At 43.1% G+C, this 25,684-nt stretch overlaps 2 protein-coding genes across 3 annotated transcripts in view; one reads left to right on the top strand and one right to left on the bottom strand.

The window, feature by feature from the left end:
* Nucleotides 1–2,785, top strand: part of LOC123498612 — a 6,974-nt gene extending 4,189 nt beyond the window's left edge. Inside the window, exons 1-5 of one of the 2 annotated variants that reach the window (XM_045245883.1) lie at nt 1–65; nt 382–554; nt 667–773; nt 1,883–1,942; nt 2,522–2,785. The exon at nt 1–65 is cut by the window's left edge and continues 551 nt beyond it. In XM_045245883.1, coding sequence (XP_045101818.1) covers nt 382–554; nt 667–773; nt 1,883–1,942; nt 2,522–2,694 — 513 coding nt within the window. In that variant the 5' untranslated portion in view covers nt 1–65 and the 3' untranslated portion in view covers nt 2,695–2,785. The remainder of the gene's footprint in view (nt 66–381; nt 555–666; nt 774–1,882; nt 1,943–2,521) is intronic. The other variant, XM_045245882.1, reaches the window with a different exon arrangement.
* A 3,135-nt stretch (nt 2,786–5,920) lies between these two features.
* LOC123498725 overlaps nt 5,921–25,684 on the bottom strand; it is a 51,091-nt gene continuing 31,327 nt past the window's right edge. The window contains exons 3-17 of the mRNA XM_045246123.1: nt 23,866–25,023; nt 22,846–22,998; nt 22,318–22,597; nt 21,837–22,100; nt 21,090–21,320; nt 17,622–17,848; nt 16,933–17,511; nt 16,473–16,670; nt 15,700–16,001; nt 15,451–15,596; nt 9,686–12,169; nt 9,016–9,325; nt 8,439–8,825; nt 7,958–8,107; nt 5,921–7,848 (exon numbers count right to left, since the gene is read on the bottom strand). Coding sequence (XP_045102058.1) covers nt 7,052–7,848; nt 7,958–8,107; nt 8,439–8,825; nt 9,016–9,325; nt 9,686–12,169; nt 15,451–15,596; nt 15,700–16,001; nt 16,473–16,670; nt 16,933–17,511; nt 17,622–17,848; nt 21,090–21,320; nt 21,837–22,100; nt 22,318–22,597; nt 22,846–22,998; nt 23,866–25,023 — 7,666 coding nt within the window. The 3' untranslated portion in view covers nt 5,921–7,051. The remainder of the gene's footprint in view (nt 7,849–7,957; nt 8,108–8,438; nt 8,826–9,015; nt 9,326–9,685; nt 12,170–15,450; nt 15,597–15,699; nt 16,002–16,472; nt 16,671–16,932; nt 17,512–17,621; nt 17,849–21,089; nt 21,321–21,836; nt 22,101–22,317; nt 22,598–22,845; nt 22,999–23,865; nt 25,024–25,684) is intronic.

Genomic DNA, 25,684 nt, shown 5'->3' with positions numbered 1-25,684 from the left:
TCCGTCCCCGAGCGAGCCTCCATCACAATCTCCTCCGCTGTTGTCAACTTGTCGACCTGTTCAGCGTGAGTGTGTGAACCAGCTCCATTTATTCCTTCCCTTTCATTTTTATGTACAAATAATTTTCCAGAATGTTTTATTTAATGTTGTGCGGCAAAAATAAATAATTGTTTTAATATCCATTTATCTCAATTCGCAATTAACAAAATAGCAATACTATCAGACATTCGCGAGATACGATGTTCATTTATTTCCTTTGGTACAGTGCTAATTATATAATATGACAGGTTATCTGCACCAGGAAGAAACATGTGTCTACCATTATTTACTCGCTTCAAAATTAGGTAGTGAGTTTAGCTAACCCACAGCACCCACCACCAGATGGCAGCAGTGTGGGAGAGGCTTCATTCCACACCCACGCTCTCCTCCACCGCCCACACCTACACCCATAGGAAATACACCCCCGTGGACAGCTTGGAATGGACGCTGGAATCTGATTATGACCACGAGAAGGATCTGTTCATGGACAAGCCAGCTGTCATGTGTCGCCGCGGGTCAGTCACTCACTCACTTAAACATTCATAACATTCATTCATTTCAGTCTTGTTGTTTAGATTCTATGTGTTTATTAGGGTGCGATTTTGTTTTTCACCCTTTTATTTCCAGGGTGGACGGCAGATCTTGCCAGGAGGAGCAAGCGCGGCGGGGGGCGCAGGAAGAGGGACAGTGGAGAACAGAGCGCCCGACACTGGACGCCAAACACTCGCCAATAAGTAATATGATTTTCATATTAAGGAGTGATGTGATTGATCATTCATTAATATGCATTTCCTTGTGTGTGTGTGTGTGTGTGTGTGTGTGTGTGTGTGTGTGTGTGTGTGTGTGTGTGTGTGAGGTATATAAATTTTCAAGCATCAAGCCAGCAAACACATAGTCCAACCAGTACCTTCCTGCCTGCTTTTCTGCCTTTCTGCCTGCCTGCCTGTCTGCCTGCCTTTCTGCCTCCCTGCCTGCTTGTCTATCTGCTTGCCTTCCTGCCTTCCCTCCTTCCTTCTTGCCTGCCTGCCTTCCTTCCTGTCTGTCTGCCTTCCTGCCTGCCTGTTTGTCTGTTTGTCTGCCTGCCTGCCTTCCTGCCTGCCTGCTTGTCTGCCTGCCTACCTGCCTGCCTGCCTGCCTGTCTGTCTGCCTGCCTGCCTTCCCGACGGATGGGTGACGTTACAACTGATTTCCATAACTCAATATTTTTCTATCTGCCTTTGATATAATGCTGCTTTTCTTCACTCATTTGCATATTTTAATGGCATATCATCCCTAGAAACCAAAACACTCACCAACCAATAGTGTCATTTCCTTATTAATGAGTTTTGTGTTTGCTTTACGTAATTCCTTTGTCTCCTGATAAAACAAAACTGCCATCCTTTATTCATTTCACATTTGTCCTCGCTTTACCACACCAAACTCTTCTCATGCAGTAAATTGGCGCCTTATATTGATGAAGGTTACTGATTTCATTTTCTTTCCTGTCTCCAAATGAAATGAAGGTGCTCTCCTTTATTCGTTTCATATTAATTTTCGTTTCAAAACAACGTTAATCACTTTCCAAGCAAACAGTAAAATGACTTCCTTAATTATTGATGAACGCTGCGACTCACGCAATTTCAGCTCTTTTTGAGCTCCAACTGATATAAAGTTACTATCATCCTTTATTCATCTCTTTTCTTCAACACGATGACTCAACAAGTAATACGAAACAAAAATAATGATTTCCTTATTGATAAATGTTACGATTGATTTCCATAATATTTTTTTTTCTCTGTCGCCTACTCAAATAGAAGCGGCAATCCTTAACTCATTAACATATTTGCATTCGTCCTAATTCCAGGCCAGCGTTGTGCCGCCGTGGAACAGGCAGGACTGGCCGGCTCCCGCACTCCACCTGCTGGTAAACTGATGAATTATTTCGTTTGATTATATATATTCTTTCTTTTCTTTTCGGCGGTGGGAGGAAGTGGAAAAGCTATAAATATCCTGTTTTCTTTAGATATTTGCCAACATTGCGGCGATGTGGTTGTTGATGTTGTAGTCTGAATCGTCTCACGAGCAGCCATACTTGTTTGTGTGTCAGCTTATTGAGACACGGTACTGATTAATGCCTGATGAAAGATCGAGAGCACTAGATATCTACCGTTCACAGAACACTTCAAATGCTTCAGATTAATATATTCCAAAATTAATTAAGCTCTACGTGGAACTCTACGGGGATTTGTACAGCTCCTCACAGCGGCGCTTCAAATGCTTAATGATAACAGTGATATATTGCTTTATAATATTCAGCTTTACGTGATTCTATAGACTTCCTCCTTACTTTTATTAACACTTAACCGTTTCAAATTAATCTACTACGCGTATTTTCTTATCATTTCAATCACACATGGCCCTATGCACATCCTTGGTGACGCAAATCCTTCCACAAATATTTTCACTGATAATTCTTCAACTCACATAATCTGTTGGTCGTCAGGGCGGCGCCAGGAGGCTGGAGGAGTACTGGGGCCTCGGTTGTGGCGGATACGGACCGAGGATTCTCTCACCCACTACTTGCAATACAGCCCCCGCGCCACACACACGCTCACGGTGCCCAAGGCTGCCCAGGGGTACGCCAGGAACCCCATTGGTGCCTTCTTCACCTCATAGTTCCTCCTGAATACTCAATCCTTCACTCTCAGCGAACCCCATAGAAGCGATAGTGTGTGTTCATGTCATGCACTTTTGTATCTGTTTGTAATAAGGGAATATATATATATATATATATATATATATATATATATATATATATATATATATATATATATATATATATATTTTTTTTTTTGGGGGTGGGGGGTTGCAGACTTAGTACCGTCATCTCAAACTCCAATTAATGCGGGTTCACTCGTATCAATATCCGGCTGGAATTGCGACCCGCTAGTGTTTTCGGCTGCATTTCGGCACTTATTTGATCGCAATTGCGCATTGTCTTTTGTTAAGATGAACACTCCTCTTATAAGAAATACTGGTCAAACAGCCGATACTTCCCAGCCGCTATGCATGATCGTGTTCCGGCTAGCAGGGCCTGTCGATACTTCTAGCAGCTATTATTTCCAGCAGCATATTGACACGTGTGAACCCTTCACGGTGGAATCACAGTTGTTACTTCCATCCTATACATCATTAGTAAGACAAACTTCACTCTGGTTTGATAATGTTAGTAGAGCGTCATTGTGTAGTTCAATTACGCGACTTTCTATCCATTACTTTGTAGTACTGTGTATGGACTAGAAACTGACCTGTCACTATGGAGACGGCTATACCCAATGGCTTCATGATGTCAACCTTTGGCTTTCCACTTTTCTTGATAGCGTCTAACCTTGAGCCTCGTCCTCAGCGTCGTCTTAACCCTTTCAGTACCATGATAAATTTTCACATTCTTTCTGCTTATATTTGGTGATTTTATACTTCAGAAATTTGCGGGAGATAGGGAGAATTAAAATAATGAAGACTGACCATTAATCTTGTGACCATAGATCCTTCATGATGTCAATAGTCATCAAATCAAATCCAACCCCTTGGTAGAAACGCCTCCCAGTACTGAAGGCGTTAAACAGTGGCACTCTCACCCACCTCAGTCCCTGTCCGTCACTGCCAGGTTCTTACAGTAGCAGCACCTGGCAATGTCAATAAACAACATCTTTTTGTCAATTAAACTAGTAATAGAACTCAAATGTCTTTAACTATCCTTCTCATCTACTCTCAACGGCCAAACAAAAAACACCTACTACTGACGTCCAAAAACAAATAATCCGGTACATTTTTTCACTCCATAATACACGTTCAGATCCCCCCGTACCTCAATGTCACGTCTCACCTTCCAAGCTTTTGTGATCCTCTTGCTTCACATATTAACCTACGCTATCACTCACTCTGCTGCAAGCCTTCTCTCTGACTCTGCCGAAAATATCCCAATACCATTAGTTGCTGTGTACCAGGACCTCACTCTGCTAAAAACTCAATACATAACTCTTCTTCCAGTTCCTTCTCACTTTCTCTTTCCTCGTTACCCTCCCTTCACATAAACTAAAAACAGAAACAGGAGATCGAGGAGGAAGAGGAAGGAGGAAGATAAGAAGAGGAGATCAAGGTGGAGTAAAAGGAAGCTATGCAAACCTACTGACTACAACACAAAGTAAATCAACGTGAATAATGACATCATTTATTCATATCCAAATCATTTAATGCTACCATTCTTTGTACAAGACATAGGCATATGTACACAAAATAACTTGTTGTACTCTCATACAACAGTAAGAGTCAGGATTCGCAAACATGTAAGGGAGGTTCTTCTTAAATTTAAGTGAGCCTTTCTTTTTAGCGTCCGCCGGGGGTGGGGGGGTTGCCGCGGGCCCCTGAGCGGAGCCTGTTGGGCCAGGTACAGGTACAGTCTTGGTACAGCGCCGCCTGGTAGATGCTACACCTCTACCGCCCACTACCACTAGCAGAGAATTGGTGGAAAAAGAATTGGAGAGCGAGAGAGAGAGAGAGAAAAAAAAAAAAAAAAAATTATATATATATATATATATATATATATATATATATATATATATATATATATATATATATATATATATATATATATATATATATATATATATATATATATATATATATATATATATATATATATATATATATATATATATATATATATAATAAACGAAAAAAAAAAAAAAAAAAAAAAAAAAAGGCAACAGGTATGCGCGGGTCCCGGTTCACCCCCCCGCGCTGGACAACTCTTGTATACTTTATGCTTAGTCCTAGAACCGTGAACATCAAGAATAAACAGGTACTATTGTGGGAGGAGCAGGGAAAAAAAAAAGTTCTAAAGGAAGAAAGAGAAAGATAAGAACAAATCCAAACCCCAGAACCCATGGAAACATTTGCCTTAAGAAGTGCAGACTGGCACACATAATATAGAGGCGAGTCAGTCCTGTAATGGTGAAGTGTGGCACGGAAAACAACACGGAAAATAGGTGAAGTGTGGCACGGAAGACATAACACGAGAGAGAGAGAGAGAGAGAGAGAGAGAGAGAGAGAGAGAGAGAGAGAGAGAGAGAGAGAGAGAGAGAGAGAGAGAGAGAGAGAGAGAGAGAGAGAGAGAGAGAGAGAGAGAGAGAGAGAGAGAGAGAGAGAGAGAGAGAGAGAGAGAGAGAGAGAGAGAGAGAGAGAGAAATTGTTGTCCAAAATAATTAGTAAAATAAAATTAAAAAAAATAAATAAAAATTAAGTGTTGGGCCTGGAGAGAGATGATACAGGGAGGGAATAAAAAGTGTAGATAGAGAACACGAAGAGAGAACATCGACTTTACAACACGCTATCATCGGCGATGAAAAAATAGAGTAAAATAATATATATATATGTATATATATAGTATGTATATATATATCCACAATAATAATAAATAATGATTCAATTCAGGTAGAGTTTCCTTCATTTCCTCACAACACTTAGTGGACATGTTATTTTCTGTAAAAGATATCAAGGTAATTTCACTTCAGAAAAAAACATGAATGTGTGTGTGTCCGTTTGTATGCAAAAGCGAGGAGAAAATAAAAATATAATATTTTCCCAACAATCTATGTACATAACATAAATACAACAAGTGCGAGAGAGAGAGAGAGAGAGAGAGAGAGAGAGAGAGAGAGAGAGAGAGAGAGAGAGAGAGAGAGAGAGAGAGAGAGAGAGAGAGAGAGAGAGAGAGAGAGAGAGAGAGAGAGAGAGAGAGAGAGAGAGAAACAACAAAGAAGGGGAGGTGTCCAAGCCACAAACACTAGAGATTCATCAGCCAGCTTGTCGATGTATCAGGTAGATTTTTTAAAGATTTATAAATAATATACAGCTCGTATTTAAAGTCTTTCCAGAAGTAAAAATATATAACAAAAAATAATATATATAGTATATAATAGGTCTTAATTTACATATATTTTACATGAAAACATTAGTGAAACCTTTAGCTTGGTGTATGGTGGTGGTGGTGGTGACAGTGGTGGTGGTGACAGTGGTTGTGGTGGTGGTGGTAGTGGTGGTGGTGGTGGTGGTGATGTTGATGTATGAGGGGAAAGGAGAGAAATAGTAGGGAAAACAGATCACTCATAGTCATCTGCCCACAAGAAGGTAAGGTGATGCTCAGTCTGGTCTTCTCTGTACTGCATCAGATCAGTGAGGCAAGGGAGGGGGAGGGACCAGGAAATGACAAAGAACAAAGACAAGGGGAGAGGAAGAACAGAAGAAAGGAGTAGTGTATGGAAGGGCGGGCAGTAGAGGGGGACTGTACAACACCGCTCATCATCAGAACTGTAAATAAAAGTGTATGGTCGACACCAATGGAGTGAGGCCATGTCCTTGAGATGAAAGTTTGGTTCCTTTCATCTTATTCACTTGACATTAAAAATAATAAACCTTTTCCTTTGTCCCTTTATGAATTGATGTGGTCCTCTTGACCACTGGAACTTAGTGATAATTTCCATACAATTCACCCTGAAGAATTGTGCTGGAAAAATAATCAATTTTTTCTTTTCTCATGAGACGGAAGTGTTAGGTGGGAGTCAAGTGTTGGTTGGCACCTGGCTCCAGGAGGGACAGCAGTCAGTCATCACTCTCACTCACACAAGCACAGCAGACTGGCAGTCATCTTGGGCATTTTCCTTAAGAAACATTCTAAGAGCCCATTATTTTGTCAGGGAGAAAGAACCTAATATTATTTTGTACTTTTCAAAAACAAATAGATACAAGAAAGGATAAGCAAATTAAAGCCGAGAGAAATAAAGAAATGGACGAGGGGCACAGGTTGAATGCAACAAAATATTTCATTACGTACAAAGCTTTCCAACAATATACACAGGCGTGCTGGTCTGCACGAGGACATGAAGGTCTTTACAGAGAGCACAGCTTATCCTGATAGCATCACTGGGTCAGGGGCAGGGGTGAGAAGGGGCCAGGAGGCTCCGCTGACCCGCCATCACGAGCCTCGGGTACCTGGAGCAGGGCAGTCTTGCCCAGAATAGCCTGCACTACTCTCACCACTAACCCTGGCAGGATCTACATGTCCTGATGGGCTGGGACCTGGCAGGCCAGGACCTGCAGGTTCTGTTTGTGGAGGCAGGGGTGGAGGAGGAGGTGGAGGGGGAGCCAGGCGCGCTGCTGAGTAGAGAGAGATGGGTGCGGTCAATGTGCCAATTCCTGGGGCACCAAACTGACCCCGAGAGAAGGGGCGGCCGGGATACTCTGGGTTCTGCTGAGGAGCTGTGAGGGCAGGGGAGAGGCAGGGTCCAGACTGCTTGGAGGGAGGCAGGCCAGGCAGACCATGGGGAATGGTCGGCAGGACAGCCAGACCAGCCTGAACCACTGGTGGGGTGGGCACAGGAGGAACTCCAATGGGTGGCGGCACCGGACAGGGCCGAGGAACTGCTCCAGTCATTGAGTTGGGGATGCTGGCTGAGGCTGGAACTGGGCTCTGGGGCAAGGATGCTCCCCGCACACCAGGGAGAGCAGGAGGAACTGGAGCTGAAGATGGGAACAGACCAGTGGATCCAATTATTCTCTGAGAGCCAGAGACCACAGGCCCTCCAGTAGTTCCTACCTCAGGTTGCCCTGTCCCACCAACACCCACCTTCACCCCACAGACCACCTTTGGTTCTATCACCTCTCGCCCATGGAAGATGGAGTTCTTGGGCTGAGTCGTGGTTGGTGGCGGTGGTGGTGGTGGGGGAGGTGGCAGCAAAGTCTTGTGGCGACGATGGCCTCGTTCATCACCCTCTGTTGGTGGAATATTATGTTTACTATTTAATTTCACAAAAACTTCCAAGTTCCAAACACTTACAGATGGTAGTCACAAGACCAGCTCTTCTTCACAACTTCCACTTACCTGTAAGGTAGGACAAGCAGGCTGGACCAACAGAAAGGACTGGTGGCTTGCGTACACGAGGGGAGAGTGGGCTTGAGGTGGTGAGGGGAGTTGTTGGGGGTACGGGAGGGGATGGTCGACTTAGTACCCCAGAACAGCTCAGTCGCAGACCTGTCACAACAATACCTTTATCCTTTCTGAACTATAAGTAAAATTACATCTAAACTTCTATTTTGTCAATTAAATACACTATCACTTTACCAAATTATCAACATATCTGATACAGCAGTTAGTAATTATTATTAAATTTAATTGAGAACAATATTAAAAGTTGACAATGTAAGGAAGTTTACATCAAAGACAACCATACAAGAGCTTTTGGTAAGACAGAGATAAAGTAATGGAAGATACTGCATAATGGTAATGGTCATTTGTACAGTACAACAAATAAAATACACTAAACATTGCTTTGCAGCAAGCCATACATAGCCTAACAGCTCACCTGACTTGTCATCATCATCATCAGCTACACAGAGACCAAACTCTCTCCGGAGCCTGGCAGTCAGGTTTTCTCTCTGGCGCTCCAGCAGTGTTGGCGCTGCATTCCATTTAACGTCCTGGGTGCTGCCTCCAGAAATGGTGGTACTTGAGGTGGTGGTGCCAGTGACTGAAGTTGATGCCTCAGACATTGTACAGCTCCCAGAAATACTACTACTATTGCTGACATTTGTACTGCTGCTGCTGGCTCCGCTGCTGTTGCTGCTGTTTTTGTTAGTGGTAATGCTAGTGGTGGTGTTATTGCTACTCATGACTTTGTTTATTATGCTGTGTCTGCTGAGGTCACTGGCGCTGACGGTTCCGGCGGCACTGGTGCGGAAGCTCTCCCCATCTGGTGGCAGAAGAAAATGGTACATTACAACAATGTCAAAAGAAAACAAAGGACATATGCACAATTACTGAAGATCAAGCAATGAAGTGATGATGTCAACTAATCACACTCACTACAAAGCTTCATGCACCTCACATGCCATTTGCGCCAAGATATATAGTGTGCATTACAAACAACAACTAATCAATACCTCTCTTGGTTTCCTCTAGAGAACTTCTGGTGTCCAAGTTAATAGGTGATGGAGGGAGGAGTATTGGGCCGATGGGGGAGAGTGGAAGGTCTGGGGAGGAGTCACCATCTTCCCCACTGCCCCCAGTCACGCCTGGAGGGGAGGATTGGGTGGGGGAGTGCAGACCTCCACGCACTGAGGACTCATGGGTATCCCCAGAGGAGTCTGCACCTGAGGAACGGTGTGGGGGTGGGCATGGGGGAGGGGAGGAGTCAAGAGGTCCAGTCTCTCCCCCAACACTTTTCCTCTTGCGATACTCCAAGATGGACAACTGTGAGGGCACAGGGAAGGTGAGTTTCTCTAACTGAATCACACTGCACTAGAAATCAGTTTTCACAAACAACTAATGAACACAGTACAAAACATTTGATAGAGACAGTGCTTTTAGAAAAATCAAACCAATCCCAACAACTCTATTGCAGTTCTGCATTGACCATCTAAAGAAAACACAAACACGTGATTAGGAACCTGAAGTGCAAGAGATGAGACTAGGAAACAGATGACAGTGCTTCAAACTGTGGCTGATCCTGCAAAGGATGCCTTCACCTGTGACTGATGAATTCACTGCACACACACAAACACAAACACACACACAGACTGAAGGGAAGCATGTTAAAGTGCTATAGCCTACCTTCTTTTTCACTGGTGCAGGTCTTGCCAGAGTGTTGTCTGTGTTAGATGTGTGGTGCTGATGGGATGGGCTTCTGCTGACCTCCTCACCACCTTCCTGCTGGTGCTGGTGCTGGTGCTGCTGCTGCTGATGCTGTTGTTGCTGCTGCTCCTCTTGTGTTGCATCATCTGGTGGTGGTGGTGGTGTGCATGGTCCTCTTGATCTAGACCTCCATGTTCCTTCAGTAGCAGACTCTCCTGCCCTCTTGTCCTCACCTTTCGCCTCCTTGATGGTCCCAGCAGTGGTGAGTGGTGACCTGGGAGGGGTGGTGGGTGACGTTGGAGAAGTGGATGGGCTAGTGGGGGCAGGACCTTCTGGTGTTCGGGGTCCTCTCCCTCCTAAATAGTTTGCACTCTCGGAAGTCTTAACTCTCACGGGATCACTGTCAGAAAAACTCTCAGGGTTTGTTTGCCAAGGAAGTGGTGGGAAGAGTGTAGGTGGAGTGGGTGGCTTCCTTAAAACTTCCACAGGATGTTCTTCAGGCTTCAGAGACAAGTCCAGCTTCCATCTTGCTTCAGCAGTGACAGGATTGCTAATGTCACCTTTCTCGTGTGGAATGGTTGTGTCTGCGTCATCCTTGATGGGCAATTGGCAATCCCTTGTTCTTTCTGCTGGGCTGCCCTCCCTTGCTGGTCTGGGCTCAGTCTTGCCCTGAGTCACGGGTGACTTCTCCCTGCTGCTTCTTTTGTCCTTCCTCTTCTCTTTATTGGCAAGGGAAGAGGGTGACTTGGAACGTTCCCTATGGCTGCCAGGAATACAATGTTCCTTGTTCTCTTTCCTTTCTGTCTGCTTGGAACTCTTGTCATCTTTTTCTGTATCAGCTTTTTGTATTCTGCCTTCCTTTAAGGAAATGTCTTCCTCTCCTGTGGGCTTCTCCTTCAGACCCTTCACTCCTTTTGTCTTTTGTTTTGGTTCCTTGTCCTTTTTCATTACTCTTTTCAATTTCTTTATCTTCCTTCCTACCTTTTCTTTTTTCTTGCCAGTTCTCTTGGGTTCATCTTGGTCTGAAGAGTCACCTTCATCTTCTTCTATCTTGTCTTTTCTATGAAAAGTTTCTGGAGGAGCAGTAGTGGGATAGAATTGCTCCTGATTGTCTTCTGAACTCTCAATGGCCCCTGTTATCTTTGCTTCCTCAGTGGCAGGTGTTGGTCTGTCCTCATCTTCCTTCTTTTCCTCTTCCTCCTCCTTTGGAGGTTTCTCTTGATCACTACCAACTGTCTCATCTTCAGATAGTTTGTCCTCAGCTTTAGTCACTTCCTTGTCCTTGGTCTCCTCAGGCTCTTCTACCTTTTTCACAGAGGTGTCTTCTGTTTCCTTGGGTACCTCTGTGGTTCCTGGTCCCTCCTCTACAGAATCCTGGGGTTCAGCTTTTATTTCCATTTCTTGCTTCTCTTCTACCTCTTCTTTCTTTGATTTTCTTTGTTCAACTTTCAGATCTTCTCTCTCTTTTTCTTCTGCTGATCTCTCTATGTCCATGGTTTCTTTTTCTTCAATGTCACTCTCAATCTTTGGTTCAACTTTGCAATCTGCTTCTATCTTGGTTTGTGTTGGTTCAGTTTTAATTTGTTGTTGGGATGTTTCCTCCTTGACTTGCTGAGATTTGTCATCTGCAGCCTTGTCTTCCTCCCTCTCCCTCTCCCTTTGCTGCTGCTCCTGCTTCTCTTCTCTCTCCATTTTTATCTCTTCAGTTTTCACTTTTTCTTCTTCGTCTTGTCTTTCCATTTCTTCTTCTTTCTCTTTACTAACATTCACCTCTTTCCCTCTCTTAACTGGTTTCCTCCTCTTTACATCAGTCTTAATCTTCAGGTCTTGTCTTCCCTTCTTCACCATTCCTCCCTGTTGTCTCTTTCCTCTTTTGGTGGGCTGTGGCTGTGGCTGTTGCTGATTCCTGCCTTTCTTCACTGTACTCTGCCTCCTCCTGGTTTTAAGAGGTTCCTCTCTATCATCATCTACTATAATCTGTTTTTCATCTCCTTCATACTCATCTCGCACATCATCCTCTTCCTTTTCAGTTTCATCTTCCTCTTCCTCTTCCTCTTCCTCTTCCTCTTCCTCTTCCTCCTCCTCCTCCTCTTCCTCATCCTCAGGTTCATAACAGACCTTCTTTCCTCTGCGAGTTTTTGGTCGCATAACTTCCTCTTCCTCTTCCATCTGGTTTTGGGAGAGTCGTGCACATGATACCTTGCTGAAATTCACTGCCCCACTGCCTTGGTCAAAAAAACTTCCATCCTCATCTATCACCAGGTCTTCCTCTTCTTCCTCATCATCTTCCTGCACCACTACTCTCTTTGTCCTGCTGCTGCTGCTGGTGTCTGTGGCAGACCTCAGGTATCCTGGACAAGTAATGGTGTCCTGAACAGAGGGGCTGGTTGGCCTGTCCTCAGAGTACCTGTGGTTAGACTTTGTCTTGTGTGAGTCATCCTCCTCAGCCAGTTCTGCTTCCATCTGAAAAAGTTAATTGTACTTCATTAGGGTTCTCTAGATACTGAGTCCACACTATATCAACAAGTCAGGTATATTCTGACTGCTTCTATTTTCTTTCTTTTGTAATGGAACGAGTATCAGTGTTTGGCAGATATGAAGAAAAGGTTTGTAAGCTTCAAGATAAAGAAGAAAGTAACAAGATTCAGGTATGTTATAACAGATTTTTCAAAGATACAGGAGGCTGCGATATACAGCGATCTTTTTTCTTTCATATCGCGACAACTGCAATAACTATCATTTTCCAATACACAGACAATTAATTATTTCGGAAGGAAAACTGAGCAGGAAATATATCAAATGTACCGCCATGGCAAACAAATACATGAATTGCTCACCCACGCAGTCACGTTCCAACACTTGACCCATGTACAAGCGGCGCTCTCACTCTACACAAGTTAACCACGTGGTCTACTACTGTCTACCAAGATGCCTAAGCGTCCAAGTTCCAATCCTGTTAGTTCAAGTGAGAAAAAGAAGAGGAAAACATTGAACATTGGTGACAAGATAAACGTTCTGGATGAGACTTGAACATGGAACAACTGCCCCTGTGGCTGCATGCTGCTAACTTGTCAAAGCATCTTTCATGTCATAAGGCAGAGGAGATACATTATTCGTGCAAAGTGTACTGAACCATTAATGTCCGTGAGCATCAAACATTCAGGATCACTTCACAAAATATGTGGAGCATGTATACTAACTGCGTATCAATCCTGTTAACACCATAAAGTGAGTGGTACTCTAGAACAGACTCAGGCAATGGAAATACAGGCATATCTGCCTCAATAACAAAGCCAGAAAACATGTGACAATTCAAAATAGCCACATGCTGACTTCAAAGATTCATGAAAACTACACTGCATATTTAAAATCTGCATCAACGGAGAGGAGGAAAAAAAAGAAGAGGAGGCAACTACTCCAACCCAAATATAAAACTGTGCTTAGATCAAACTATACAGAAGGATAGTAAAGTTACAGGATGTAAGGCCAGTAAAGAGAAAGTATCAGTCCTCTGTACTAAAGTCTACAGAACCAGTGCAGATCTTTCATCACTGACTATTCTGCTGCAGGATCTCATGCTTTTGTAAATATGCTGATACCTCACCTCCCAGTCATATGCAAGTTGAACAGAAAAGTCTGAATGACCAGATGTAACACCATCAACACATCACTGTCATCCAATGCATCAACAGAATAATCAATGGACTAAAAACAAACTTGCCTCAGCTATGCTATATCAGGAGTGTTCTTTCTTTCCCTATTATTACCTATCCTATTTAAGTATTCAATCAGGGCCATTGTTTTCCTCATATAGATGTATCTTCAAATAGGACAGAAGTAAACAAATGCTGTGCATCCTAAACAAGAATAAATTTGTATTCCTTAAAACATTTTCATGACTGCTCTGCTCAGACAGAAATCCCTCACAATATAACTATCACATTGTGTTAAGTATAGTGTTCCAAAATCACACAAGCTTTCGTAACATTTTAAAAAGGAAAATACTTGAGATTTATGCAATAACTAAATAAAAATTGCATAAATTAAGAAACAAGGCTTACCTAATAGTACAAACAGATATGTGACGTGTGAAACAAAGAAAACAAAACTTGCTGATATGTTCACTCACACACTTTAGTAGAATAATTGTGTCTCAATAAGAAAACAAATCCATAATGTAGAGCTATTTTACTTCAGTACCAGAATGTCTCCTGATATGGGAAAGGATATGGAACAGAAGAGCAATGTACATTGGGTGTTCTCACCATAAAAGTCTGTTGTACATGTAAGGGACAAACATCCACATCAGGAGACTGTCTTGTTGATATTCAAGAGATTTCAATTATAATAAAAATTGTTGAGTTGTTCGTGAATGGTAACAAAAACAAATACGCACACAATTAAGGTTCTGTAGTGTTGAGATGACAAGTAATGCGTGGTGCTAAAATGACAGGCATGAACTATTCAAGTGAACAAAAAGGAAGGAGTGTTCCACACATGAGAAGGCAGAAAATAATGTTGATACTTTCAACATTATTATTCATTTCATACCTGATAAATTTGGCAAAATATGAAAGCATGTGCAAAAACAGTCTATTTCATTTCATGTGCATGTGTATGATTACACATGCTATTGTCAGCAGATATTTTGCCACAATTTCGGACACTAGTGTAATAATATGCATGAATGAAGAGCCATTATAGGTGCTTGTCCAAAATAATAATAATAATAATAATAATAATAATAATAATAATAATAATAATAATAATAATAATAATAATGATAATAATAATAATAATAATAATAATAGTAGTAGTAGTAGTAGTAGTAGTAGTAGTAGTAGTAGTAGTAGTAATAATATATAACAATAAAAAGTAATAAATAAAAATAAATAAAAATAAATAATAATAATAATAATAATAATAATAATAATAATAATAATAATAATAATTTCCATTAAACTATTAATGAAGAGAAAACTACTTTAAAAGAAAACATATTTAAAAAATATGATAAGGCAGAGAGAAACTTAAACTTGCAGCAAACACTAAAAAGATTTGAACTCAAAAAAACTAAACAAAATTGATAAAAAGAATATTGGCTACTTTTTTCCCCCACCCAAATAGGTCTGTAACTAAGAGTGTGAAGTGAAAGATGGATTGCCTGAGATGAAAAGTCAATGTTCACAACCTCAATGCTGGTTGAGGGCACTATTATTACCAGAGTTGTGAATTGCAGTCACTGAATGTTTATTGTTGTAAAATACAAGAGAGAAGTGTTTACAGTGTAATATAATATTCAGTTGTCAAAACTAGACCAAATTAAGCTTCCTCACTTTTATTAGCTTTCACATGTATTTGTTTCCCATCTTAGTGACTAGTACATTGGGATTATTCAGTTCCTATAGGGTGAACATCTCCAAACCCAATCATGCTGTGTATCCTGGTTAAAGTGCAAGTGTCAGTTTAGATAACTCGCATTTCTCAAAAGCAAAATGATTATTCCTCAGCACTCAGTTCCATGAAGTGAACATTAAGACGTGTGATGTGCACCTATTAATCTTTATGATAGATATTCATTTTGTCATGAAATGATAACTAACTCCTCTGAAGGATTGTCAATCTCTATCCTCTTTGTCAGCAAGAGGTGGTACATGAATGGTGGTGCTATTCCTCAAGAGGAGGTGGGTAAGAGATCTACACAGGCACTATCTAAGTGGCACATGAGTCAGTTCATGGCCTACCTCCTCTACCATCTTGTCTTCCTCCATGCTGGTGGAATGGACAGGGGTGGAAGGTGGGGTGGAGGACAGCTCTGAGGACATGGACTCCCGTGCCAGCCTCCTCTTCTTCAGGGGAGTGATGTAGTCACCTCCACCAGTAGGAGAGTCTGTACAAGCAAAAAAAATAATTACTATACTTGCACAAACAATTAGTGATAAATCAACTATGTCAGCTTCAAAAACGTGATGTTAAGCTGTCTGGTGACTGACCTGGTCTGCTGTTGGGGCTAGGACACAAGCCATTGAACTGTGGTGTCTCAGTCTCCTCACTAATGGCCTGCCTGAGCCACCTCTTCTTGGCAGACCCACCAGGCATTTCCTGAACTGGTAGTGCTCCTGGACCGGTCGTCTGGTTGAGGGACGACCTTCGCAGTGGCATGGCTGGCGATCTCATATAGCAAGGGGGCACACCTGAGGGCAGATCAGTGCCCACCACACTACCACCAGGCACCACTGGATCCACATTCTCATTGAGCCATTCATTCATGAGAGCCTTCTTGGTCTTTGGAAACCTGGAGAAGAAAATAAAGTGGAATAGCAAAGGAGGCAGTAGCGTAGTGGAAAAAGTGGGGATCAGGCAGACGTCCACGCGTAGGTTCGAATCCCACCACGTACAGCCTTAAAACACTTTGCCATTTGTCGAGTGGTTTAAAGTTACCTACATGTCACCATGATACCCAGGTTCAAGGTGGTTACACCCAAGATGAGCTTCGGGGGTGGGGGTGATATGGGCCCTGATATGAGTACCACTGTAAATAAAATTGCCTGCGCCACTAATGGGCGGAAACTAAACAACACTTCTCATACACTTTTCAAGTGTGCCTACAGGTGCTATAGGCCTTACCGTAAAAAAGAAGTAATGGCCTCATCGATCAGCGAGTTACTTTCATTTTACATAATTTAATGGGAAAACATAATAACAGGATCAAAAGTAAAGACAGTATTCACTATTTCTGTTGACATGCTTTACACTCAAGACTTACCTGAATCCCATGGCGTTAGGGTTGCCTTGTGGTGGAGAGTTGAAGTTGAGGGCAATGCTTTCTATGGTGGCACCACCGCTGGGGGACATGAGGCCCACTGAGGCACAGCTGCTCTCATCCCCGGTGAGGTCTGAGGCTGCTGAGTCTGCCCGGTGATTGCTACGCTTCTGGGGGCTGCCCTTGCCTCGGCCTTTTTTCCTAAAGGGTGAAGTAAGATTTCAGATCAGTGCTTGGCTCAAACTCTGATAATGAGGCAGAATGGGCAATGAAGGTGGGCAAGGGTGCAGCATTAGAGGTGCAGGGAAATAGTGAGTGTTCTGAATGGGAAAGTACAACTGTGCCTTTTGCCTGTGAAACTTATCTACTTTATACCATAAAAATGTGACATATTAAAAACTTTAAAGGAGAGAATTGTTCTATAAATGAAGATGCAAAACCTAGGATAGTGATCAGCACTCACCCTTTGCGGCGGCAGCGGTCAGCCCCCACCAAGGAACGCACACACTCATCAGCACTGCTTGTCTTCTCCCAGTCTTCCTCATCTCCATCACAGCGCTTCTTATCTTTCTCTTTGGGATCTCGCATCTCTCTGCCTTTGTCCTCCTCCTTCTTCTTCTCCATCTCTTGTCTTCTCTGGGCAGCTTTCTCCAATCTTTCAAAGGCCTTCATGTAGGCAGCTATCTTCCTCTCCTCCCTCGTCATCTTTTGTTGTTGCTGCTTGTCCAGTGTGGTGCGAGGAGTGTCAGGAGGAGCCGTGGTGTTCCCTGTCGTTACTGATGGGGTGCCTGGGCCTGGATTGGTGGAAGAGGTGTCTTTACTGACTTCCTCAGGAGAACTGGTGGCAGAAGCTGTGCTTGGAGACTTCACCGGGGACTTGCCACAGCCAGATGCTCTTCTCTGCTTCACAGTCGTGACAGGATTGCTGGGGGTAACCGGGTTGGTGGTGGCTGACTCTATTAATCTATTGTCAGCTGAAGCCGTTCTTTTACTAGTGCGCAGCTGTAATTGCAGCTGCTGTTTTTTAAATGTCTTCTTGTTTCTGCAGGGAAATAAGTTAATATTAAGTTATGCACACAATCTACAACAAAGAAACACACAATATGTAATTGGTTCACACATAGCATAGGAATGACTGACAACAACACCCACCCAACAATGAGACCATTCTTCTTGTGGGTGAGAGCAGGCGCTGGAGCAGTCTGCTCAGGTCGGGGGCTGGGAGGTGCTCGGCAGTCGTGCTCCTCAGCCAAGCAGCAGACCAGCTCCAGGGTGGAGTTGGCTGTTTCCAGGGACAACGTTACCTCCTCCCCCTCTTCTATCTCCCTGGTGGCCACTATGTACAGATGGAGGGAGCCGCGCTCTACCACATGTCGCACCTGTTAAACCAAAAACATCTTTATCTTCTCTCACCAACATACACTACCCTTCCTGAAATTTTTCAAAATCGTGAATTCAGTCAACAAAGGTAGTTCTTGTATATACAGCATTTATCCATATACTGATTTATTTAATCTTTCATGACTCAATGTCAGCAATTTAGTACAGGTGAACCAAGGCAAATTACAATGCACAAGAAATCACACACTGTAGGAAGTATGGACAAAGCAGTTTAATACTGTTGGATGTAAAAAAAAATTATAATAGAGTAGTCCTCGTTTTATGATAGATTGGTTTACAATATATTCGCAGATGCGATAGTTGACAATTACTACCATTTTTTCAATTTACGATAAAAAATTCAGTTATGATGTTTAAAATTCCCGCTGTAATTGTGGTGCTGCACCGCGGCCAACTACAAACTAGTAGTCACTTTCGCGTTGCCACTACAAACACACTGGAACCTCATGCTCAGTGATGTACTTACATTATTCTCCGCATTTAATACCAATCCCTGTCCAAAATGTCACCAAAATGTAATTTAGAATGTGGTGAAGACATCAAGACTGCAAAAAGCTTTTAGTTTTATTAACTGCAATGGAATTGCTGCAAGAACATGACCCTATCCCCAAAAGCAGTAGCAATGTAGTTAATCAAATGGAACAGGTGATGAAAATCTACAGAGAATTATATGACGAGAAACGTAAAAAGGCGAAACAGTCCACAATCTCGGCTTTTTTCAACCCTGTAACTAGACCATCCACTTCACCCAATGGATCTTCAACTTCATCAATTAAAGCTGGGTCATCAACTTCAAGTGACCAGTTTGAAGGATATGATTCACCTGCTTCACACTTGGCTGGTGCGTCACCCACTTCATCTGCCACCTCAGCTGATCATTCTCCTGTGAGCCCTCCTTCCGAGTAAGGCAGGTGAGGTCCCTGCTGTCCCTTAGCCTCGGGAGGGACAAAAGAAGGGCACAAATAGTTCTCTAGCCTCGGAGAGGACCTATACAGAAGATTAACATTAAGAAAGCTAAGTAAAACAGTACTCTTGTTCAGTATTTTTTTTTTTTTTTTCTGGTAATACATGGCTTGTCCAACTTGTTTACTTTTCGCGATTGACTTCCGTACTGAGCTGGAACGTATTCCTATCTAATACATGTAAAAATGGATTTGGTTTACGCTAATTTTGCTTTACGATAAGGTTTTAAAGAACGTATTTCTATCGTAAATCGGGGACTTACTGTACTGGAATACAGGTAGTCCTCAATTTATACGGTAGATGCATTCCACGACCGTATAAAGTAAAAATCGTATAAAGTAAGGAATGAATACCTAACTCCCTAGACTTTTAGTATAAAAGGGCGGACCTGAGCTTTGTAAAGTATCTCCAGCCCCTTTCCATCAAGCAGCCACGCAATCCTCATGAGCGTGACTCCCAGCACATCCACTTCGTTCTTTGGTTGAACAGCCTCAGGCTCAGGGGCGTCCTCACACCACTACCACTACCACCACTAGACTTTGAAGGATGTGTTCAAAATAAAATAATCTTTCACTGTACAGATACACTTTGCATTAAACACATTTCTATTATGCTTATTAATGCTTTTATTAATAAACTTAAAAAGACATAAAAATGACTATGAAAAAGGGAAATGTTTAAACACAAAATTATTCTATCAGTACCTTCTTCTATTTTGCTACTTCCTCCTTGATGTGTCACCATTGTCATCGTCTGTCTCCGATTCTGTTGCTTGACTTGGTGTGTGTGGTCTGAAGAAGCTTGTTATCAATTGCTGTTTTTTCTTTTGTTGTTTTCTTTAAGAAGAACCTCATAGCACGTAATTTTTTCCATGACCCCTCTGATGACGGTGGTGCTTCTTTCAATATTTGGGTCATTTTCTTCGAAAATTTTCATTGACTGCACCAACAAGTCCATACACTCAGACAAGTTGGCTGCTGTGAGGGCTTGCTGAGGTTGTCCTGATATGTCTGTTGTTGCTGTTGCTGTTGCCTCTGCCTCCTTGAGGGTTCTAGGATTCTTGGAGTGGTATACGAGTGCTGGCTTGAGCTTGCAATCGCCTTCCGTATTGGCCTCCTGCAACAGCGTCAATCGGTCCTTAGAGCCTTTAAATCCTGGGGCAGAAGCTCCTTCTTTGGAAATGTATGTACGGTTTGGCAGTTTCTTCCAGTAGAGGCCAGTCTCATCAATGTTGAAAACTTGCTTTGGGGAATAATCACCATCTTCTATAATTTTCTGCAGCACAGCAGGATACTCCGCTGCAGCTTGAGCATCTGCTGAAGATGCTTCCCGTACCATCTTCAGGTTGTGGAAACCTTCTGGAAGTTGTTGAACTACCTGTTACTGGCAATGAATGGCTTCTTCTCCCCTTCGATGGTGTCATAGATTGACACAACCTTCGCTTTGATTAGTGTCAAGCTGATAGGCACACGAGTCTTATTTTGGTGCTCAATCCATGTAGCTAGCATCTTCTCCATTCTCTGCATCTCCACAGGACGAGCATAGGACAACTGGCTACCTTTGAGTGGAGCTCCTGCCTTAGCTAATTCTCGGATCTTCGTTGCGTTGTGTTTTATGCACCTTACCGTGGCTTCGTTCACGCCCAATGCGGCCTGAATAACAGTTTCGCTGGCCTTTTTCTGCCCTGTCCAAGACTTCCAGCTTTTCCTCCAATGTATATGTCTTCCTTGCTCTCTTGGGCATATCACCGCCAGCTGGAGATGCAGAAGGGTGCTTGGGAGCCATGGTAAACACTGGGCACGAGAGAGGGAGATGTTGCCACAACCACGCGTAGGTGAACAATGAGGCTGCTTGGCACACGGCCAGGGTGAGAGGGATGCGGGTGGCGGGAAACAGCTAGCTAGTGACACCTTGTGGCTGCATTTCTGAACTAAATTGCCGGGTGAATTTTAACTTTCTTGAAACCGTATAATTCTGAGGAGTTCGTTCAATGTGATGAATAACCCCTATTTTTGGACCCCATATAACTCTGAATTCGTATAAATCGAGGACTACCTGTATTTCTTCCTGAAACAATGAGTTACAGTGTATGAAGGCTCTGAAGAATAGAGAAACAGACAAAAGTGATTGCAGACAATGAATATTGACACTAGCAAATATAAGGCGTGCCATTTACTGATGATGACACCAGTCTTGTACACAGCTCTTAACATTTTCCCCTTTTTCCAATCTAAGACACTGGTGAACACTCCTCACCTCAGCGTTGGGCGTGCAGGAGTGACGGGTGAACCTGGCATCGTTGCCGTAGGTCCTTGCATCCACACACACGGTGAGGCCCTCCTTGGGCATGTGGTACTGTAGGACATAGGGAAGGTAGGGTTGACTGCTCACAGGCTGCTGAGCATTCCATTGCGAGGCCAACAGGTATTTGCCTTGGAACTCAGTAATGGCCGTGTTGGCTGCCAACCTGGTGGCTGCCACAAGAATCTGGAGAAGAATAATACACCTTAAACAAGAGAGAGAGAGAGAGAGAGAGAGAGAGAGAGAGAGAGAGAGAGAGAGAGAGAGAGAGAGAGAGAGAGAGAGAGAGAGAGTAGAGAGAGAGAGAGAGAGAGAGAGAGAGAGAGAGAGAGAGAGAGAGAGAGAGGGTATTCAAGTAAAGCAATGGAAAAACTAATTAAAGGTAAAATGAACATATTTGAATAAAGAATGAGATACATGAATATTACTCTATGGGATGAACAATGGGATAGGAGCATATATAGGAAACATGCAACAGTTAGGTAAGCAGATATATGATTCCCTTCAACAGATTTTCTAGAGTACCTTTTAACTTCTTGACCCAACCACTCCATAGCATCACCAAATTAATGTTGTCATATTTTAACTTGGAAAAAAATCAAAAGAAAAGTAAGTAAATGATTGAATGAGTGAATGAATGAATAAATGAATAAATAAATAAACAAATAAATAAAACCATTAAATGATGCACCAAAACTTCACCTTGCTGTCAAACACATCAAACAGTGGCCGGGGGTTTGTGGCCACTCGACAGCGATGACCCAGCACGGCGCCTTGGGTAGAGGCACGCAAGTCAGGGGAGACGCCATTGATGCGGGCGGCATGAACCCGCGCCCTCAGCTCTGGAGAGTAGTGGTTGGTGACAGCTGCCTCATAGCCTTCCACCCAGGCCCTTAATCGCTCCACCGGCCCTCCGCTGGAGTCGTCACTCACACCTTCACCACCACTCTGACTGTTGCTTTTCCGCTGCAAGATAATTGATGTGTACATTCAAGATAAACATACACCTGCTTTATAAAATATTTCCTTGAAGAAAGTTGTAATAAAAGATACAAGAATTAAAACTCTTTGACTGATACTATAAAAGAGTAAGTACCTACACCAAATGTGACTTTTCATTAGGTCCCCAGTCAACACAAATACAAATACACATCTTGTAATATGCCTGTGACACAAAACTAACCCTTCTCTTCACCAGCATCCTCCTCTCCTTGTCCTCCAGGCCTGACAGGAGGCTGTTATTGCACGAGGTGGTTGTGGTGCTGTTGTTGCTACCACTACCACTTTTCTTCAGGAGCGAGAGAGAGCCATTACCGCTGCTGCCTCCCTTCCGCCCATTCTTCATGTCCTTGATCTGCTTCACCTTCTTCTTCTTGACCACCTTCCTCTCCTGCACCTTGCCTAGGCTGCCCCGACTCTTGGAAGACATTGGGATGTTGTCTTCAGAGTCAGAGGACGATAACCTGATGGAGAAGCAAATGTAACTTAATTACTTCATCTTTTAACATGAAAATTTAAATGAAAATTATACACAACATAGGAAATGTTTACTTGCACTATAAAGATGACAGAAAATACTTTCCACAACACAATTAAAATTTTCAAAGAACCTCAATGATGCAGTGTTATTGCTGAACATCAAAACAACAATTAGCTACCACCTGCCATGTCTTGAAGGAGATAGTGGAAATATCATTAATTCATTACTTACCTGGCCAGGTGTGCCTTGATCTCTTGGCGACGGCGGATCTGCAGAGCCCGTGCCTTGAAGCGGTCAATGGGCCGCGGGTCACACGCCTCACACAGGTACTCATCTGGGATGTTGTCACGGTCTATCTCCATGCAGTCCACGTGCTGCCACACACTGTCAGGTGGAACCACAAGACTCATGTCAACTACACCAGTCACCATCACTGTTACACTTTCTGGCATGAAAGCTGAGGAGCCTCAGAGCACAAGCAAGTGTTGGTAACAGTTGACATACTACTAATAGTATACTGTTTCTTTTAGTAGTCATGTTTAATGAATTGCTTACACAGAGAGGCAATGTTATGTGTAACTCCTGACAAATTAGCCACACCAGTGCACAGAACGTGGAAATCATCAACAATGTCACAACAGAAATCCAGCATCATGGCTATATGATATATAATAAGTTTAAAACAAGAGAAAATTTTACATCATTAACAAATATGTCTTAGTCTGAGCAAATAACACAGTTTGTCACTAGATCATTCTATCTATTATTAAATCAATTAAAAAGGGATAAATATCTGTTTTTAGTCTACAGTTGAGTACAAGTATTGGATTTCCTCTTATCTTGCTGTCAAGGAGGGTCACCACAGACTCAGTGACTTTCTCTATCATAAACAACTGGATTCAATCACAATCAGTTTTATCAAGATAAACATGATTACTTCTCAGATAGCACTATGTTTCTGGCATTTCCTCTATCTCCAGGATGCTGCACTGATACTATTTCAATTAAATTTGTCCAGTTTTAGTAGCTATACAAGAGATGAATATGACAACCTACAAGCTCAAAATAATACCAACTTTTGCAGCAGCATTTATCACAACTTTCTTTTGCATTCTGGTGCTCAGTAATTTATTCAAGTTTCCATTCAGTATTTCCCTGATTACATATAGAAGTACAGCCTACCAAAGCTAATAAAATACATGATTGAGCCAAAACTCAGTGTTCCCAGGTAGGGCGGGGCAGTGTACTCACAAGCAGCGGTCACATTGGATCATGTAGCCGTCGTCGTGGGAGAAGTCACACACACACCGGGTGATGGAGTCATCGGTGGGCAAGTCGTCCCCTTCCCCCTCTGGTGCCGTTTCTGTTTCTTCGCCTGAGGGACCCACCGAGGAGCTGCGGTCGCTGAGTCGCGAGTCGTCATCTGTCTCGGTGGAGGGCGGTGGGGGGCCAGTGGCAGAGGATGGCAGAGACTGGTGGTGGTGGGAGTGGTGTTGGGGGAGCTCCACCGGGGGAGGGGGAATGTGTGGGGAGGGGAAAATGATGCTGGACTTGGGATGGGGCATAAACTGCTGACGATGAGGGGGCATATTGGAGAGGGGGTGGTGGGTCATCACTCCCCCCACTGATAAGGAGGGGGAGGAGAAGGAGGAGGCAGGAGAGGAGGAGGAGTTAGTGGTGGAGGAGGAGGTGGTGGAAGAGGACGAGATAGTGGAAGAGGAGGAAGAGCAACCCAGGCGAGGTGAAGGACCTGGGTGTTGTACAAAGTGGTGTTGTTTCTGCTGGAGGTGTGGAGTGGTGGAGGTGGTGGTGGTGGTGGAGTGGTGATGGTGGTGTTGCTGTTGCTGGTGGTGAGTATTGGCTGTAGTGGTGGAGTGGTGATGGTGGTGGTGATGGGAGAGGTGGTGGTGATGAGGAGTGGTGGAGGATGAGGTATGGTGATGAGAGGTGGAGGATGAGGAGGAGGGGGAGGTGGTGGAGGAGGAGGTGGCCAAGGAGGTGGATTGGTATGTCTGGTGATGGTGGTGGTGGTGATGGTGGTGATGTGGGTGGTGGTACTGATGTTGTTGTTGTTGTTGTTGTTGTTGGTGTTGTTGCTGATGATGTTGCTGTTGGAAATGGTGTTGGTAGAGTGAGCCAGAGGAAGAAGAGGTGCAAGAGGAGGTATTAGAGGAGGAGGAGGACGAGGACGAGGAGGTTGGGGGAGGGGAGTGTGGGGGTGTTGGGGGAGGAGGAGCACCATAGTTATGATCCTGAAGAACAAAAGGGAGGTTATAGGTGGAGCTGTGTTTGGAGGAGGAGGAGGAGTTTGAGGAGGAGGAATATGGGGAGGAAGAGGCAGGTGGAGTGCTCATGGAACCACTTGGTGGACCATCCAGCACACGGCCCATACTGTCTGTTGCATTTGACCTGTGGACAGAGAGGATCCTTCACTCCTTCAGTCTGGACAACAACAATAACAAAACACAATACTTAAAGTAATTATTGCTATTAATAATAAACAACAGCAAGATTAAAATAAGTTAACAGTAATGACACAAATCTGGTGCACCTGAAGACAGAGTTAACCAGAAATAAGAGAATTAAATGTTACGGTATATAGAACCCATACTTTCAAATTCATCTCCAACCTCATTAGCAAAACTTTTATTCCAACAATCAAAAGACATCAAGTGTTAATGCAACTAAGACATCTGTCCAAAAAAGAAACAGACAACAGTCTTATTACTATTAGAATATAATAACCAGTTCCATTACTATTAAAATATAATAATGTGAACAAGATAGTAGACTGACTGATATACATCAGAATACTCACAATTACCATCAATCACAAAAAGTTTATCTTTCAGTTCCCACACTCAAGTATACTCAGAGGCAGCAATCCCTTTCCAATTAAAGAGTATGTTAATAACAGGTGGTTAAAACAGAACATGAAGCCAAGTACAGCTAGTGTTGGCAACCACAGTAAAGACCTTTTGAATAGCTTTCATTGACAAGATCACAGCACACAAAAAGTATCCTTCCTGTTTAAATATCCTTAACATTTATCTGCACCTCTTTCTGTAAG

Source organism: Portunus trituberculatus, chromosome 48 (assembly GCF_017591435.1).
Source record: "Portunus trituberculatus isolate SZX2019 chromosome 48, ASM1759143v1, whole genome shotgun sequence".
NCBI classification, from domain to species: domain Eukaryota; kingdom Metazoa; phylum Arthropoda; class Malacostraca; order Decapoda; family Portunidae; genus Portunus; species Portunus trituberculatus.
Note: the sequence above shows the minus strand (reverse complement) of the source record. Positions and strands in the feature narration are given on the sequence as shown.